This window comes from Polyodon spathula, chromosome 4 (assembly GCF_017654505.1).
Source record: "Polyodon spathula isolate WHYD16114869_AA chromosome 4, ASM1765450v1, whole genome shotgun sequence".
In the NCBI taxonomy this organism is placed as follows: Eukaryota; Metazoa; Chordata; class Actinopteri; order Acipenseriformes; family Polyodontidae; genus Polyodon; species Polyodon spathula.
In genome coordinates this window covers 84,891,463-84,911,370 of record NC_054537.1, presented here as the reverse complement: position 1 = coordinate 84,911,370, position 19,908 = coordinate 84,891,463, and the positions used below count along the sequence as shown (strand labels likewise).

General features: G+C 37.8%; 1 protein-coding gene across 2 annotated transcripts in view; it reads right to left on the bottom strand.

Annotated features, from left to right (window-relative positions):
- Nucleotides 1-212: 212 nt before the first annotated feature.
- The window catches only part of si:dkey-12j5.1 (probable assembly chaperone of rpl4), a 117,758-nt gene continuing 98,062 nt past the window's right edge, over nucleotides 213-19,908 (bottom strand). Inside the window, exon 11 of one of the 2 annotated variants that reach the window (XM_041248836.1) lies at nucleotides 213-842. In XM_041248836.1, the coding sequence (XP_041104770.1) occupies nucleotides 672-842 (171 nt within the window). In that variant the 3' untranslated portion in view covers nucleotides 213-671. Of the gene's footprint in view, nucleotides 843-9,633; nucleotides 9,721-19,908 lie in introns of those variants that run through there. The other variant, XM_041248837.1, reaches the window with a different exon arrangement.

Below are 19,908 nucleotides of genomic sequence, written 5' to 3'. Positions count from 1 at the left end.
TGTCCCTGTGTGCCTCTGATTCAGCTGTGCTTCCAGTCTGATCCCTTTTTAATATCCTTTCTCAGGACAAATATGTGGAAATACTTCACAGTAGAACAATACTATACTATACTAAACTAAACTAATATACTGCCTACTAAGAAACATCTTGACCTTTGTGTGTGAGACATGCTCAGATGCCCACATTTTTTAATATAAAAAACACCAACATTAAAAAAAAAAAACATTTATTTATGGATGATAGTTACACAAACATGGGAAGTTGAGCTTGGGATATGTCACCTTTTTCTTCACTGATTGTAAAAACAGTCAACACACTTATGAACAGTGTATCCCAAGGGGTAAAATATTTGTACATTAATGACAATATATGATTTGTTTTGACAAAAGAGCAGGTCTATCTGTACAAACTCTGTTATGCATTATTTAGCATAAAATGGCAAAGCACATAAAGTTAATGTGCACAACAAAGGGGGGTAAATTTCTGAAGCTAGGAATTGCATAACAATATTCTAACCATTGTTTTAGTAAATTTGCTTGTGGCAATGATGGTGTCTCAGACAGTAAAGTCACAAATGGGAAACTGCTAATGCTCATCAAACTGTATTGCAATGTTTCTTTTTTTTTGATAAAATATATTTATTAGGTCTTAACCAGTGGTCTACACTGCTTTACTGTTCCATGGCCTCATTGTCGCTGCTCTCCACAAAGTCGTCATCAATGTTCTCTGCAGGAAGGTCCTCCTCCGAGTCCAGGAGGTCCTCTCCAGGCCCCAGCTCGGCCAGTAGTTGTTCCATGTGCTCCAGCATCGGGGTGTCATCACATTTCACCTTCATATACAGCTGCCAGATAAGGACAGAAAATGTATAAAATGTATAATAACAGACAGAATTAGTAAATAAAATCAGTGCAGATATATATATATATATATATATATATATATATATATATATATATATATATATATATATGTGTGTGTGTGTGTGTGTGTGTGTTTTTGAGTTTTAATTGATATATTTTTATTTCTTTAAATATTCTGCAATTACAGAGTCTAATTCCAACCCACATGAGCAGAAACATATGAAAGAAGCAGAACAGGTCTGGGAACTAACTAAATGCCAGGCACTTGCAATTGAAAGGTCTTGATGTTAAAGTGCTTCTAATTAAGGTTTGGAAAGACAATTAAAATATTAACAATATCCAGCAGTGCTCATGACATTTTTAAATGTACTTTTTAACATTCTCTTCAGTTAGGAGTTTAAGCCCTCCATGTTAACACATTCCAGTCAGCAGGAAGTTGACAGTAACAGTTATATGTTTTAATTAAGACCCTGCATTTCAGCTTTGTTTTAACTCCCACTTTTGGTAATATATATTCAACATTCATTTTCTAAAGGCACATGCTGGCTCAATACATTGTGTAATGAATTTTGGGTAATTTGAAACAGTATTTTCTTGACCAGTCATAAACATCTATTACCAAATGATTTAATAAATAACATTATTCCAGAACCTCAAGTCTCAGCTCACTGGACACCTAAACATTGTATTTGCATGAACCACTTGTGGTAAAAACTAATGCTCAGTTAGAGTTATTCTCTAAAGAATGATATTTGGCAATTTGAGTGACTTTTTATTTTGTCAAATGTACTCACACAATCAGCTGAAGTGTGTTGCATTTTACACTACAGCAACTTGTCAGTTTCATTAGGCAACTAATACTTGCTGTGTAACTATGGAATTATAAACCAGTGAATTCAGCAACAGACTGCTACCTTTGGTAGGAAACTAGAAAAGTGTTTGAACATGCTCGCTTTAAAGTCAAACTACCATATGTGCATCTGGCCTGCTGGAGACTTCTGTTATAACACCTTTTCACCAGTCAGTGTGTGTGATGAGAAATGAAGAATAAGTTGTGTCACAATCGCACAAAAAGCTGCAATTGGTTACAAGAAACCTATTTGGCCGGCATAATGGATGGTGTAATAGATGCTGGCAAGATTGGCAGCACTAAAACCTATGTCTGCTCCGTGCCATGCCTTGTTTTTGCTTTTTTTTTCTTCTATGAAACAAAACATTTGGACTTTTAATAACACCCAACCACGAAGTGACACAGGAGTTAATATTAAAATTAAAATATAAAGTCGTTTCAGAGTCTCTGTTTTGCACTAACTTTAGACTAGCTAATGTTATCTTTGGTAAGGTAATCTTTAAGTTAAGTGCTAATCAGGGTTTGTTAAATCAAACTAAAATATATAAAGCAAAAATAGTCTTACAGATACATTAACAAAGGGCAGAGTTGAATGCATAATTTCTCAGTTGGCAATATAACAAGTTGCTGATATGTACTAAAGGTTAACATTTGCATAGCCAGTATGGAATTAAATTGTATCCCCAGAGCCACATTGCCACTCAGCTGAGATAGACTGTATGCATTCTGTAATGCAGCAATCTGACTGTATGTGCATGAAAAAATACATAGAAAACTCAAGAAGAATTAGGTGTTCATTTGACCCACACAGTAACACATTTCAATGCGATATGTGCTTGTAAAACAGTAGTGAAAAGGAGTAAGCTAAAAATGTGTGAACAAAAACAAAGCATCCCCAGGGGAATGGTTTGTAAAGATGAATTATCATGGATTTGTGAAAAATATCTATATGATTGATATGTTCAGATATAAAACATCTACTGGACCCCACCTGTAACTTTTAAAAACAGAGTAATAGAACACATCAGCATACTCTGCATGGGTGTGTATTATGGTCAGATGTTAAAACTATGTGGTAGTGACATGGTTAAATTTTACTGGACAACACTGATAACGGAACCCAACTAAGAAAAAACCTCACAGAATACAGCTGTGTCTGATGCCAGTATCTCAAAGCGTTACGTCTATCACCCAGAAAGCAATATCAGCTGAAATCATAGCAGGGATGGCTGTGGACTTTCTATACACCAGAGATGCTGATGTTTAAACCTGGAAGTTGGCTACAATTGTAGTAAATTATGAAAACTACATTTTATCATTTTTAAAAAACAAGAAAGTGAATGTCAAAGCCTGGACTTGAATCCGATTGAGAATCTGTGGCAATACTTGAATATTGCTGTCCACCAACGATCCCCATCCAACTTGACAGAGCTTGAACAATTTTGCCAAGAAAAATGGCCGAATATTGCATGATCCAGATGTGCAAACCTGGTAGAGACTTACCCCAAAAGACTCGCAGCAGTAATTGCTGCCAAAGGTGGTTCTACCAAGTACTGACTCGGGGGGTGAATACTTATCTAACCAAGACATTTCAGTTTTTTTTTATTTTTCATTAACTGTTGTTTCACAATAGAAATTCTCTTGCCTCTTCAAAGTGTTGAACAGGTTATGTAAATCAAAGGAAAAAAATCCCACTAAATGCATCAAGATTTCAAGTTGTAACACAACAAACTGTGAAAACGTCCAAGGGGAGTGAATACTTCCTATTAGGCCCTGTATATCCGTGTTATCTATGTGGTGCATGGAGCTATCAGATACGCCCTTTTTAAAAAAAAAATAAAAAAATAAAAATCCAGCTTCATTCGGCTCCTATCGGTCTCTCGGCCATTGAAAGGTTTTCTCTGCTTTTTCCGGAGATGATGATGATTTTTGATGATGTCAGACAGGGTCCGACACTGGACTAGAAAGGGAAAATTGTAATGTCGGACCTGGTCCAACATAGGACCGCAAAGGGTTATGAACCAGTCTTCCAAATTCTGTGGAAACCTTTTGAAGTTGCATTTGCAAACTACCAAAACCTTACTTAGTTGGATTAACCAAAAAGTGATTGTAAAGTTTTTTTTTTTTTTTTATATATATGTTGTGGTGCCTACCTAGGGGGATAACTGACTGACTGACCAACCATTTGTAAAAAAGCCAATCAGTCAATTTCAGGCACAACTGAAAGTCTTTGGTTTAGGAGGTCTTCGATGACAGAGACAGGTGTATTTAAATGGTGCTGTAAACAGGGAAGGTATTTTTAAAGAAAAAATGTGAATTTAGTTTTTAAAACCCAACTAAGTAAGGTTTTGTTAGTTTCAAATGTGTCATTGTAACAAATCCCATGCAAGTTCATAACCCCTCAGCTCTAAGCTGATGCCAGTGGAAGAGCATACTGTTACTTTTTCCTCTAGATCAATCCTCAGAGAATGCAAAAGTTGAAGAAATAGCCAGTTTGGATAGAATTATGTGACATTTTAGCCTCGCCAAGGTGGCCATAAGCAAAGCTTGAATGCATGACGTCCCCCCATGCAAGTATTACGGCCTAGACTTGGTACAAATAGCAAAAATTCAAATTTCAAGGGGGTTTAATGACCAGTGGTGGGACTTGAAACCAAATGTTTTTCACAGAATTTGGAAGACTACTACCTAACAGTCTTACATCAATATTTACATTTTAGGACCCACATCCCCTACAGGGTAAAAGGTTAGGTTGAAGTTTGAATAAATCTTGTCCGTTACCCCTCATCTGGCAATTTGCCAGAAGTGAGTAGGGTGCTCCTAGTATCTTTTTTTCTGAAAAGCCCTATTCAATACGAGTAGAATGAGGTGCTACACATGATGGTAGCATCTAAATTGCACCCAGGGTGATTTTTCTGGTCAAACTCCCTTTCTCACTTTAGGTTGACTTTTTCATGGTTGAAGGGGACATTTAAAAAAATATAATGGCTATCATTTCTGAACTCAGCATGGCGTGGAATAACCCTATTTTTTTTTTTTTCCCCGTATGGGGCATCATGTATTTAAATATGTCCATCAGAACCTAATGGATATTCCTGTCAAGTTTAATAAATTAAGAAAATTTTAAATCTTAATTTGCAAATGACAATAACCACAACTCAGTCTTGAACTGATATACTGGTCATTATGTACACAGAATATCACAACTGTTTAAGTTAGAAAACAATGTTTCATTTTAAAAAGGCCTAGAGTATTAGTCTGCCCTCTACTACATTAATTCATCTCTTAGGGTTATGCAAAAAAGGTATTATTGGCTGACAAAATTAAGTTATTTCTAGCTGCATAATGAATATACTTTCAGCTTTCATTAGGAGGTGCCTCATGGTCCAGATTGCCTTGAGAACATGAAAGTCTTCAGTTAAACTTAATCCCACGACTTTTCCAATACTGTAGTTTACTAGATACTGCAAGAGGGCAAAGCAATTATTAACTAATAGGGGTTATATATTTGCGAACTACTTTACCTACAATATAATTTTGCATGGTAAGCTTTATAACAAATTTTAAAAAATCCAATATAAGCTCCTATTCAGCGGCTCACAAAATACCAAAATAAATCAACTCACCTCTAGGGTCTGTATCTGACCGGTGATCTTCACTGGAACACCATGAAACCTGTTAATTATACAACAGACTTCCCCACTTTCAGTTTATGAGTCACTTCAGTTCCATCTGAGCTGATGACACGGAGTGATAGTGGGGCAGATACTGGCATCCAAAGTCAACAATAAGAAACCGTCAGGTGTGATTGACACGTGTTTCATTTGCTGTCATTTTCCTGAGTTTGCATAGAGTTGCCCCCTGCTGCATTTGGTCAGCTGCTGGTCATAAGCAAGGAATAGGTTGAAAATGATCGAATTGAGCAGCAAAGCCCATGCCACCCTCTGTACAGTTAACAAGTTTAATTTAACAAATCGCCTCAAAAATAAATATTAATTTATACGATCAGTGATTTATTATAGTAGTTTGTGAGAAATAAGTCAAAAAGGAGCAAGCCTAACTATACAGTAGCATACTGTCACTTCATTATTATATAAGGAATTATTTGTCGAATTCATCAAAACTACATCAATGTCCCCCAAATGTGATTTTTTAAAATTTCTTGGTTAGTTCAAAAGATGTCAATGAGTAAGCAAACAAGTCAAGAGCTGACAAAGACCATACCTTGAGGGGCTTGAATAATCTTCTAATTTGCATGAAATCAATGACTTGCTGGAGATCACTCTTAGAGCTCCCTGGCAAATTTTGTACTGTTTCCTATAAACATCTCTGAGAAAGGACTCACTCATATAAAATTCAGAATATCAGCATTCATTATTCTGCTTGTAAATAATGCATTTGCACCTCAGATGCAGTCAAGCAGTTCTGTAAAATAGACCAAATACACAAGTACAAAAAGCATAACTTTGTTCTACACACAATTACCAGACCAATAGCATTAAAATATAACTCATTTACACTTAATTTCAGGGTTTGGCATGTATGTTGTACCCGTAATAAATGTCCCTCACAGAAGTACATTAAAATAATCAGTTTTGGTTATATCATTTAATAGGATAATCCAAATATGCATATAATATACACTCACATTCGGGATTGAGAGCCACTGAATTAGAAACACTGAAAATGTTAAGAAAAACAGGTACATTTATTTTTTGTTAAAGGTGTGATTTTCTCACAGGTCCACCTTCTTTTAGACATTTTGATTAATTTCAGGGTATGTCAACTCAATAGTTATTAACCTCCTACTGGTAATCACTTCCTGTTATGAAGGTCACGTGGTCTTTGAATTTAATACAATTGAAGAGAACCTGACTCACATAACAGGAAGATCACATTTGTATCTACAGTATGATACTAATTTAAAATAAAATTCTAAATTAAAGTAAAATAAACAAACATAGACTAATTTCCCTACAGCAGGTATTCGTGCTCTTCGATTTTTGCCAACAGTCTGATGTGCCACACTGCAGGGTAAATTGTGTCATATCTGTTCAGAGCTATCACGTGAATGGTTAAACAGCTCATCAGGGGAACAACTATCTGGTTAGGTTACACACACATAACTACTTTTATTATGTAATGAACATGTTTAAAACAACACACGGATTGCTACTGGTATACAGAATGTGTGCAGACTTTGCGTCGTGTTGTTTTTAAGTGATTAGGTTTTTTGTTTTGTTCAGCACAACTCAACAGGAATACCTTCTTAATTATCCGCACAGTAAGGAAACGATCCACAGGTCGGTCGGTCGGTCGGTCGGTCTCTCTCTCTCATAAATTAGTGAGTGTTTAAAAATGCCCACAAATCAGTTAAGCATAGAAGCATTGGGAACTTGCTGAGATACCTGGACTTTGTCAGTCATCCAATATTTGTTTTGTTTATTTATTTATTTTTAAATACAGGCCTTATCACTATGTAGCATGCTGTGGATTAGGGTTAAAAGAAGAATAATATTCCATTTAAACATCAACAACAACAAACAAGATTACACAGCCGAATCAGAAATAAATTAACCTTTTTTTTTGTTTGTTTTTTTGCATTAATTGAATTTTTACATTTCAACATTAAAAAGTAAATCTTTCAAACCAGCATGGTTGGGAAAATGGCAATCATGCCACAAAAGACTGGGATCAAATTCTTGCTGTCTGACAGCAGATAAATTATCTTCATATTCCATATGGCTGTCGTTTTTCAGTGTTGAGTCCTTGAAGAACTGCAGTGTATTTACAATGTTATAAAAAAAAAAAAAAAAAAAAAAACTACTTTAGCTGTCAAGATTGTGAAGAAATCTAAAAAGTTTCTGATTGTAAAAGCAATGTTGCTATGTAGCCAACAGAATTTCAAAATGCCTCATTTATGGAATTATTGTTTTCAGCTTCAAGCGCTTTAATTTTCGCAATAGGACTTCACAGTATGGCACTAAAAAATTGTCAGTGCACTGCTCATTGGTTCAATATCCACTTTAGAAATTGCATGAGTCAGATTTTTTTAGAGCAAGAAGACCAGCTGCAGCTCCTCAGCTGACCCACAACGCCGCTGATTACTGACTTTTTTCAAATGTAGTTGTTGCCAATGGTTTTTACCCTGGTTTTCTCCGAATTTGGAATGCCCAATTATTATTTTTATCCCGGTTCACCGCTGCAATCCCCCCAGCGACTCAGGGAACGGAGGCTGAAACACACATCCTCTGAAACGTGCTCCTGCCAACCCGTCATGTTTCGCACTGCGGATCCACAGCGAAGCCACCAGACCTATAGTGCCGGATAACACAGATCTGAATGGCTCCACTGACCCGCAGGCACCCTATCAGCCACAGGGGTCGCTAATGTGCTGTGAACCGTGAATTGCCCTGCCAAACTAAACCTTCCCTACCCGGGGTGGCGATCAGCCAATTGTATGCCCAGGTTCAAATCCCAACTCTGCCACTGACTGAATCTCTGTGTGACTCTGAGCAAGTCGCTTAACCTCCTTGTGCCCCCTCCTGTGGATAAGATATTAATTAAATGTCTTATTGTAAGTGACTCTGCATCTAATGCACAGTTCACAGCCTACCTCTACCTCTGTAAAGCACTTTGTGATGGTGGTCCACTATGAAAGGCGTTTTATATATATAGTAGAAACCCGGTCATCCAAACAGCTTGGAGGACGTAGAAATAGTTTGTATGAATGAACATTCAGAACGCAAGTTTACAGGAAAACAGCAATAAATCTACATATACTGAACTCTAAGGTGTAGATCTACTAAAGCTGCTTACAATCGCATCAATTTGTAAGAACTTTTGAAAGCACATTTCAATTTAAAATAATCTTTTATTCGCATTGTACACCAATGACTTATTTTGTGTTATTGGTAGCCTACAGGCTAAATTAAAAAGAAAATGTGCTAGGTATTGTTTGGACTTTACTACTGTACTGTATAGGCCTACTGAACATATTTATATTCGTATGTAATGTAATGTGTAGCCTACCTAGAACACATTTGTGTTATTTCAGCACAATGATTTACATTTAAAATGCATTGAGCACTATGCATGTATGCATGCAATTTTATCGTATTGTTTTTAAGCCCAACACCTCCTAAAACATATCCGGTTTAGCGAAGGGCTACTGTATGCTTATGAAAAGCTTTTTGGGGGTGGAAGTGGGGGCCACACTATAAAATCTGATGGGATTAAACTGCCTTTAATTTTTATATATATATATATATAACAGTATTAAAATAGGTAAAATGAAGACTAAACAGAATGCTTTGCACAGATGGCGTTTACTTTTAACAAAAACAATGCTGTTTGGATTCTTGTACCCTTGAATATATATAAGTTATCCTTCAGGCACCCTCTGCTGCAGCAAACAACAACTCAGCTCCCACTGTTTATCTGAACAATGTGGCACGGCTCTCTCTTTACAAATTACGGTATGTTTGCGTTGAGACTGGCCCATCTTAGTACATCTTCCAACTGTTCAATAATTTTTCAGCTAGAGTAAGCAGGTCTACTGTCCTTTCTCATTTGTCAGGCATTTAGAATTTGTCAGGGACACACTTGCAGTGCAGTTAATAGGCGATTCGGATCAAAAGGGTCTAAAGTAACGGGCTTCTACTGTTTTTGAACCCATCCTTTTTCAGAGGTGTATGTATGTTACACATCAGCATATCAAATGGATAGCACATTTTAATATCATAGATTGCAGTGGAATGAACTTCACAGTGAAGCAGCATTAACATAAAACAATGATTGCTTCAGGAAAAAAAGGATATTCCATTTCCATTCACAATCTAGAGATGAACATTTCAGCTGCCTCTGGGGATTGCTTGTGTATTAACATCCTGTTGCCGCTGCTGCTGCTTCTCCTTCAGAAATCTTGCTATAGGTTTTCAGCTGGATATTTGCAACAGGCATTGGGTCTCGGCAACATTAGTCTGATTTATTTTCTCATTAGTTATGAGCTGAGACAAAAAACAAATAAAACAAAAAACAAAAACAAAAAACTCTTAAGTAGAAAACAAGACTGAATGTACACCACACACTACTGTCAACTGTGTGTACACTAGTAAATCACATTACTGTAATACTCAACTGTATGACTAATTCAGTGCTTGGTTCAAACATACAGCACAAGGGCTAAACCGGTACATTCCTGATAGTTAATGATTTCAATATTTAAGGTATATAAAAGAAAAAAAAATACAGCATTTAAAGCATTTTAGAATTCTAGTATTTTCAAACTACAAATAGGAAATGAATAGCATAAATTAAGTATAACTGGAAATGATGTTAGTGTATGTGAAGATACCGTAAAACCATTTTAAAAGAATCACTGCAGGGAGCTGGCATTTAATACTACAATAATAATAATAATAATAATAATAATAATAATAATAATAATAATCATCTTTATTTGTATATAGCGCCTTTCATAGTGGACCACCATCACAAAGCGCTTTACAAGATACGAGACTAGGGTGTTTGAACAAACAGCCACTTACAACAACGTCTCACCCAAAAAGAGAGAGCACAAGGAGGTTAAGTTACTTGCTCAGGGTCACACAATGATTCAGTGGCTGAGCTGGGATTTGAACCGGGGACCTCCTGGTTAGTAGCCTGTTTCTTTAAACACTGGCCCACACAGCCTCCTGTACATCATATAGTTAAATTGCTTAATTGCTTAAGTTTCTTATTGAATCTCTCTGTTCTTGTTGCTTTGTTTGATAAGTATTTGAAAAATGCATCAGTATCACTGTCTTGTCCTGAAAAATCATTCGATTATTGAGTTTGCTGTATAAAAGATTCACCTCTAACCAAATGGGTACAAGGGTTGTGTGTGCTGCAAGCTATTTAAAACTGCTGGGGCAGCATTTCCACTAGCAACATTTCTTTCAAAAACTGTAACTCAAAGGATACAACATCTTTACAAAAAAAATAATAAAATTTAACTGAGTACAGTTGTCATGATCCCTGATAACAGCTAAACTGTTGTGAAGGAAAAACAAACAAACAAACAAACAAAAACATTTTAAACAGTTAATTAATACTGTTGGCGGTACCAGAAGACGTGCAAAATAATACCCTCATGAAGAGGATGCCAGCAGTATGTACTATTACATTATCTGTTCAAAATGGCCACCAATAATCTTGTGGAGAGCTTTCATCTTTGAAGAAACACGGTAAAGTGCCATCATCACTTCTTAAATGACCCAACAGCTCTTAAAAACTGTAATGGTGTTATTGAAAAAGAAATCCAGCATATTCTATTATAAATTATTTACTTAGAAACTTTATTAATGTCCCCAAAAATATAATAATCTCTATCTGCAAGTTACACTACTTTTTCTGTATACACAATAGGAAGATATAAACATTGCAGGTCCTTTCCAAACCACATGATGTGATGTTTTTATCATTTCTGGTAAAGGTCAACAAATCCTGCTCCACACAAGTTAGATTAACTGCTGCATATAATTGTTCACTGATGCCAGTCAAGTTTATGTCAATTAACATAGAAATATTTAAAGTTACTGTGTTCCTGGGCAGTCTTACTTTAGAATATTGTATGCAGCCTTGTGTGCTGACCCTGTAAGCATATTCTTCAATCTGCTTTATCAGCAACTAGCCACCTCTGGATTATTTGCACTTTACAAAATATGCTTTTTTTTAACAAGTAAATTAGTAGAGCAAGGTATCAAGCTGAACATTTACACTGCAGAGATCTTGCATTAATGTGTTTTATGTCAGAGGTTAAAATAAATGATATTGCCAGATGTTAAAGTAATGCAGCTGTGTAACAGTTATTTTTGACAAAGAAAAATGAAACAGGGAACCGTGTACCAAACATTATAACGGTAACAGGATACTTCCACAATGCAGCTTTACCTTAGAAAGTCACATGACCTCAACAAGGCAGCTAGATTAGGTCAGAGTGTATCAAGAATTATGCCAATAGTATTGATTTTTAAAGTTGCTAATGTTTCTGGTCTTAAACAGTATTTTACTACTTATAGAGATATTATCTTGTGAGTTGAACAGCTAATAGCAATACCTCTGAGGGAATCAGAGGGATTTAATCATAAAAAAGTGACAGCACCTGCTTTATTTCCTTGTTTTGGTGACATTTCCAGAAGTGCAGTATATTGCACAGTAGATCTGTTTTAAATAAAGGGAGTTTAACATTTTTAAAAGAAAAATTCTTAATGTAGTGGTGTGTTCAGGGGGAAATCGCCCTGTTTGTGACAGTTTGGTTCAACAGCTCCATAAAACAGGGAATTATGTGCAGCTGGAGAATAATATATAAATGTACCACTCAGTAGTACACAGGCTCAGATGCATTCTTCAGACAGTTTATTTTATACTGTCAGTAAAGCTCCAGCCAAGCTATTCTGTTCAGCCTGTTCCTGTGTGCCCAAGACAGAGACCAAAGCTCAAACCCAAAGACATATCAGGAAACATAGTAGTCTATTCTATAAATACAATGCTGTAAAATAAGAACATATAGTAGTAATAGCAGTTATACCAGGCAATAAGATGTGGTATCAGAATTTTTGGTGCACAATAATGTCATTTTCCTTTTTTTTTCCTTCCCAATTGTAGGTAGGAACTGTCTCTTCAAAAATCCTTTATACAAGATAAAAAAAAATGCTTCACAGTGCTATATAATATCATACTATTGCAATCTAAGGATTGTATTTTATTTATTTGTTGTGATGGGTACCAGGACCATAACATTTACCAAAACAATACTCAATCACTGTATCTGAGGCACAGTACAGCAGATATATGTTGTAAAGTAATGAAGTACACAACAGTTGTGCGGTTGAAAACAGAAGAATCAGCCTTACAAACTCAACACTTAAGAATACTCTTATATGCTTATTATATGCATAACTGCATGTTTTGTTTTTAGTTTTTTTTTTTATAAACAGATTAAAAACTACAATATTGGTACCAGTACTGTATTATACTATCCCTATCCTACAAGTAATGGGGGTTGAATACAGAAATGATTAATATAAAACAAGAACAAAGCATTCATGCACAGGCTGTAACAAGGCACGCACACATTTTATTTGATACTGTAAACCTAGAATTGGTTCTAAAAAAGCCAAATGAGGCTTCTCCTTTAATCATTAATATTTGCACGTAATCAGTCTAGCGATCGGATTGGCCTTGTGAAAGCAGGAAGGAGGAGGGCAGCTCCTCGCATTCCAGTGACAGGCAGAAGATGTGTCACACAAACAAGTGTACAAATAATGTGCAGACATAAAACTAATGCACTCAATTTCTTAGCTAAATGTCTTTTAAATTATTACTTACTTTGTGTTCAATAGTTGCCCACATATATACATTTCAGAGCAAACTGCATCAAATCTTTACATAAATAAGCATTAGATTCATAAGAACATAAGAACATAAGAACATAAGAAAGTTTACAAACGAGAGGAGGCCATTCGGCCCATCTTGCTCGTTTGGTTGTTAGTAGCTTATTGATCCCAAAATCTCATCAAGCAGCTTCTTGAAGGATCCCAGGGTGTCAGCTTCAACAACATTACTGGGGAGTTGATTCCAGACCCTCACAATTCTCTGTGTAAAAAAGTGTCTCCTATTTTCTGTTCTGAATGCCCCTTTTTCTAAACTCCATTTGTGACCCCTGGTCCTTGTTTCTTTTTTCAGGCTGAAAAAGTCCCTTGGGTCGACACTGTCAATACCTTTTAGAATTTTGAATGCTTGAATTAGGTCGCCACGTAGTCTTCTTTGTTCAAGACTGAACAGATTCAATTCTTTTAGCCTGTCTGCATATGACATGCCTTTTAAGCCCGGAATAATTCTGGTCGCTCTTCTTTGCACTCTTTCTAGAGCAGCAATATCTTTTTTATAGCGAGGTGACCAGAACTGCACACAATATTCAAGATGAGGTCTTACAAGTGCATTGTACAGTTTTAACATTACTTCCCTTGATTTAAATTCAACACTTTTCACAATGTATCCGAGTATCTTGTTAGCCTTTTTTATAGCTTCCCCACATTGCCTAGATGAAGACATTTCTGAGTCAACAAAAACTCCTAGGTCTTTTTCATAGATTCCTTCTCCAATTTCAATATCTCCCATATGATATTTATAATGTACATTTTTATTTCCTGCGTGCAGTACCTTACACTTTTCTCTATTAAATGTCATTTGCCATGTGTCTGCCCAGTTCTGAATCTTGTCTAGATCATTTTGAATGACCTTTGCTGCTGCAACAGTGTTTGCCACTCCTCCTACTTTTGTGTCGTCTGCAAATTTAACAAGTTTGCTTACTATACCAGAATCTAAATCATTAATGTAGATTAGGAATAGCAGAGGACCTAATACTGATCCCTGTGGTACACCGCTGGTTACCACACTCCATTCTGAGGTTTTTCCTCTAATCAGTACTTTCTGTTTTCTACATGTTAACCACTCCCTAATCCATGTACATGTGTTTCCTTGAATCCCAACTGCGTTCAGTTTGAGAATTAATCTTTTGTGCGGGACTTTGTCAAAAGCTTTCTGGAAATCTAAATAAACCATGTCATATGCTTTGCAATTATCCATTATCGATGTTGCATCCTCAAAAAAATCAAGCAAGTTAGTTAGGCACGATCTCCCTTTCCTAAAACCATGTTGACTGTCTCCCAGTACCCTGTTACCATATAGGTAATTTTCCATTTTGGATCTTATTATAGTTTCCATAAGTTTGCATATAATAGAAGTCAGGCTTACTGGTCTGTAGTTACCTGGTTCAGTTTTGTTTCCCTTTTTGTGGATCGGTATTACGTTTGCAATTTTCCAGTCTGTCGGTACCACCCCTGTGTCAAGAGACTGCTGCATGATCTTGGTTAGCGGTTTGTAAATTACTTCTTTCATTTCTTTGAGTACTACTGGGAGGATCTCATCCGGCCCAGGGGATTTGTTTATTTTAAGAGCTCCTAGTCCCTTTAACACTTCTGCCTCAGTTATGCTAAAGTTATTTAAAACTGGATAGGAACTGGATGACATGTGGGGCATGTTGTCAGTATCTTCCTTTGTAAAAACTTGTGAAAAGTAATCATTTAACATATTTGCTATTTTTTTTTCTTCCTCTACGATTTTGCCATTTGTATCTCTTAAACATTTAATCTCCTCTTTGAATGTTCTCTTGCTGTTGTAATATTGGAAAAACATTTTGGAATTGGTTTTAGCTCCCTTAGCAATGTTCATTTCTATTTCTCTCTTGGCCTTTCTAACTTCCTTTTTGACTTGCATTTGCAGTTCTGTGTACTCTTTCTGTGTACTTTCTTTTTGGTCCTTTTTTAATGCTCTGTAAAGTGCCTTTTTTCGCTGAATATTTTTTTTAATTGATCTATTAAACCATTTTGGCAATTTAGTTTTACATTTAGATTTGTCTACTTTAGGGATATAATTGTTTTGCGCCTCTAGTACTACGTTTTTGAAGAACAACCATCCTTCTTCTGTGGGTGTTTTCTCTATTTTACTCCAATCTACTTCTGTTAGTCTCTGTTTCATGCCTTCATAGTTTGCTTTTCTAAAATTGTAAACCTTAGCTTTAGTCTTTACTTTTGGGGATTTAAAAAACACTTCAAATGAGACCATGTTGTGGTCTGAGTTTGCCAGTGGTTCTCTGACCTCTGTTTTAGTTATTCTATCTTCGTTATTTGAAAAGACTAAATCAAGGCATGCCTCCCCTCTAGTGGGTGCCTTCACAAATTGTGTTAGGAAGCAGTCATTTGTCATTTCCACCATTTCTATTTCATCCTTCGCGCTACCCACCGGGTTTTCCCATTTTATTTGGGGGAAGTTGAAATCCCCCATTAGTATGGCTTCTCCTTTGCTACACACATTTCTAATGTCATTGTATAACAGATTATTTTGCTCACCGTCTGAATCTGGCGGTCTATAGCATGCTCCTATTATTATGCCTTTTGAATTTTTGTCTGTTATTCTGACCCATATTGATTCGGTTTTATTTTCTTTGTCCAGGTTTAACACCTGGGCTTCAAGACTGTTTCTTATGTATAGCGCTACCCCTCCTCCTCTTCTGTCCTGCCTGTCTTTCCTATACAGTGTATACCCACAAATATTATATTCGTCCCCATCACTCTCAGATAACCACGTTTCTGTAACACCTATCACATCATAGTTACCTGTTAGTGCAGTAGCTTCAAGTTCTAGAATTTTGTTTCTGATACTTCTAGCATTTAGATAAATACATTTAATGGTTGTCTTACCTGAGTTGTTGTTCTTGTTTTGATGCGGTCTCCCTTCTGTTTTTTTGTTGATTTCTCCCCCCTTCCTTTCTAGTTTAAATGCTTCCGAACCTGCTCGAGGATCTTTTCTCCAAGTAGACTAGTTCCCTTGTTATTTAAATGCAGTCCATCCCGTCTATACAGATAGTCCTCGTTGTAGAATGTGGTCCAATGATCAAGATAGGTGAAGCCTTCCCGTGTGCACCACGTCTTCAACCATTGGTTTTGATTTATTATTTCCAGCTGTCCATATGGTCCTTTGCAAGGTGCGGGTAGTATACCAGAAAATACCACAGTTTTGGTTTTCTCTTTTAATTTCCTTCCTAGCTCTCTGAATTTGTTTTGCAGGGATTTTGGTCTGTCTCTTCCAATGTTGTTTGTACCGATGTGGACGACTACTACCGGGTCGTCTCCTGTTCGTTCTAGGAGCCTGTCCACGTTTTCAGTGATGTGCTTGACCGAGGCTCCCGGAAGGCAGCACACTGTTGTAGTAAGGGGGTCCAAACTGCGAATTGAACTTGCTGTGTTTCTCAATATGGAGTCCCCAACAATCATGACCTCCCTTCTTTTTGCTGTCTGGTCACCACTGTCAATAGGGTCCTGGATGTTGTTCCTTTCATTCTCTTGTTGTTGGTTCTGCTCATCACAATTCTGAAGTGACTCAAATCTGTTGGTTGTTTTGATTTCTGGTGGTGTTTGACGAAGTTTCTTTTTTTCCCTGCTTCTGCCCACCTGAACCCAGCTGTTCTGACCTTCTATCTCCCTGGTGGCTTTCAGTCTGTTAGGGGTGATGCAGACTTCCATGAATTGTGGGTGTGCCAGTTCCTCAAGATCTTGTTGCTGTCTCACTTCTTCCAGCTCCATTTCTAGCATGCTTACTAGTTTATGCAAATCCTGGATCGCGCGGCACTTTACGCACACTTGGTTTAGCTCCGCTGGGTTTTCTTGGATTTCCCACATCAAGCAGGTGTCACAGATTACTGGCTTGAAGACCATGTTGAGGGTTTTTTTTTTTTTTTTGAAGTTTAGTTTCTTCTGCAGCCGTCAACCTGCTTTCAAAGTGCTTCGAAACTGCTCTGTACTTTTCCCACTCGCTGTCGCTTCCACTCGCTGTCGCTGGGAATACTGCCTCGTTTAACTGCGTTGTTCTGCTGTGCTGTTGGCTCCTCCCCTCGCCTGTGTCTCAAAACGGCGCTGAATTTGAATCAGCTGCTCCGAGTTTCAGCTTGTTTGTTATCAGAAAAACACACGCGGCTGTGTTTCCCCAATGTCCTCTGTTTTCTGATTAAAGCAATTCAAGATGCAATTTCTCCTTTCTGCTTCGAAAGCCCATTAATTACTCTAATTAATGGGCTATTTTCCCATCAGCAGCAAGAAAATAGCTTATAACATGGCGCTGTGCTGAGCTCGGCAAACATTCAGAATCAATGAAAAACATTCTAATTCTGAAAATCCAATTGAAGTTTTTCATTATGTCAGCTGCATTTGAATACCCTTTTGAAAACTCCTCTGTGCTGTATTGTCTTTCTTCAAACACCATTTGGAAAACACATTCTTAAAAGATTGGCCTATGACACCTGTAACGTGTGCTGCAGCTCATGTCTCACATATTCAGCATTTCAACAAGGGAGAAAGCATTATTTAATAAAACAAATATTAATTATTTTAACAAGGGAGAAAACTTTATGAAACAAAAAATTAGGAAGCACTTTATGCACAAACCACAGCATATTTTCTAAATAATGCCAGTACTTTCTCCAACAACTGAGGGTGTGTAATTCTGATGACTGCTGAGATAGATGGCAACAGATAATGATTCACCTTGTAATGCCACAAATTGTTGCCTTCAGCTGTACTTAAAAAAACAAACCTCGCAGGGACCGTCTTACTCTCTGTGTGTGACACTGGATTCGAGTAAATAAGCACAAAGTCAAATGATATGCCCTTCTGCTAGCTCTGTGTACTGAGTATGCGTCCCATTGTGCTTTGCTGCACTGTCAGAACAGGATTATGACAGAAAAGGATAGCCTGATATTAAAAAAAAAAAGATTGCAATGATTAAGTAATGCAAACCAGGCATAGTATATTCATATTTATGTTTAAGAACGAAACCATATCTGTTAATTCTGGTTAGCCGATGTAGTTCTCTTATACTCATGAGTATGTACAGTCATAATGTAGTTAATGTAGTAGAATGGTTTAGCATTAAATGTATTAACCAGAAAGCTGTATGTATCATTATTTATATATAAGTACTCATCCCTGAAACCCTTTATCTTAATCAGAAGTGACTGCTGGAGTTGGTTATGCATAAACTATAAAGCAGTGCATGAAAAGCATTAATTTCAGGGCACTTAGTACAACATTCAGTTCGATAAACATGAAGACATAGATACCGTCACATTCAATTACATGTATTAAAAGGTGGATTACATTAGTTGGCACTGTAGTATAAATACATCAAACAAGAACGAAAGAGCCTAGTAATGCTGTGGCAGGGCAGGAGAAAAGCCCTGCATAAATGTTTGTTTATTTATTTTAGAATGGGGTACCTCCGCCCGCCCCCGTGTAAAGTTTGCATTATGATTTACTTTTATTTATAAATGTAACGGCAAAAAATCTGAGTTTCTGTTATTGTCTGGCAGCATCGATGGGGTTGAAGCCCATCTACCAAAGCTTGTGCAGTAGGTACCCATCTCCCGATTTAATTAACGATTAATTTGTTGCTAAACGGGAGACGGTCATCAACACAAAAGCCTGCTGCCCCATTCATGGTGATTGTTCGGAGGAGGAACATGAAGTGTTTTGGAGCAAAAGAGGAGAACAGAATGAAAACAAAAATAAAAACAACTGCTAGTGTTGGAAGCTCCAGCACCATATTTGTTTAGTTAAGGATTGTTTTGTGTACGAGACCTGTTTTGTTTAAACCTTTTATTTATGCTCTGTGAGCAGTGCTTTTTTTGTGTTTAAATATTTTGTTTATTTTTATTTAAAAATAAAAATAGCGCCACAGTGCGCTTTGCACCCGAGTACCTGAGCCTCTGTTTCAGTTCCTGCTTCTGGTCTGACGTCATCAACCTCAGCCGTGTGGTCCTAGTGTAGGATTACAGGCACCTCCTGGACTCAGGCCAAAGCAAAATTACTTTCTGGAGGATGGGAAGGAAGCAGAAGCAGCAGCAGCTACTGGAGGTGTGTTAGAAAGAACAGGGAAAGAGGAGGTGGTGGTCACAGGATCCAAACCGACAGGGACCCCCGGACTGGACAACAGAACAGGAGCACTGGAGGACTGAGGGGGCCCCCCTGTGCGTCATGTGAAGAGAGTTCGGGCATGACCGGGAGGACTGCCCGTATGAAGTCCCACACTTCAGGGAGGCATCGAAGGGGATGGTGTCAGGTGAACCTGAATGGTTTTGGCTGCTGGAGCAGAAGACCCCACCACCTCCAAAACCCATGAGGGGGAAGCTCGTTTCCGCTTCCACTAGCGCAGGAGGGAGAAGCCCCGCAGCTGTCTCCAGCGCAGGAGGGAGAAGCCCCGCAGCTGTCTCCAGCGCAGGAGGGAGAAGCCCCGCAGCTGTCTCCAGCGCAGGAGGGAGAAGCCCCACCGCTGTCTCCAGCGCAGGAGGGAGAAGCCCCGCTGTCTCCAGCGCAGGAGGGAGAAGCCCCGCTGTCTCCAGCGCAGGAGGGAGAAGCCCCACCGCTGTCTCCAGCGCAGGAGGGAGAAGCCCCGCCGCTGTCTCCAGCGCAGGAGGGAGAAGCCCCGCAGCTGTCTCCAGCGCAGGAGGGAGAAGCTCCACCGCTGTCTTCAGCGCAGGAGGACTGCCTGCTGCTCCCATCTCCACTGCTGTGGGAGGACTATGATTCGCTCCCACCTCCACC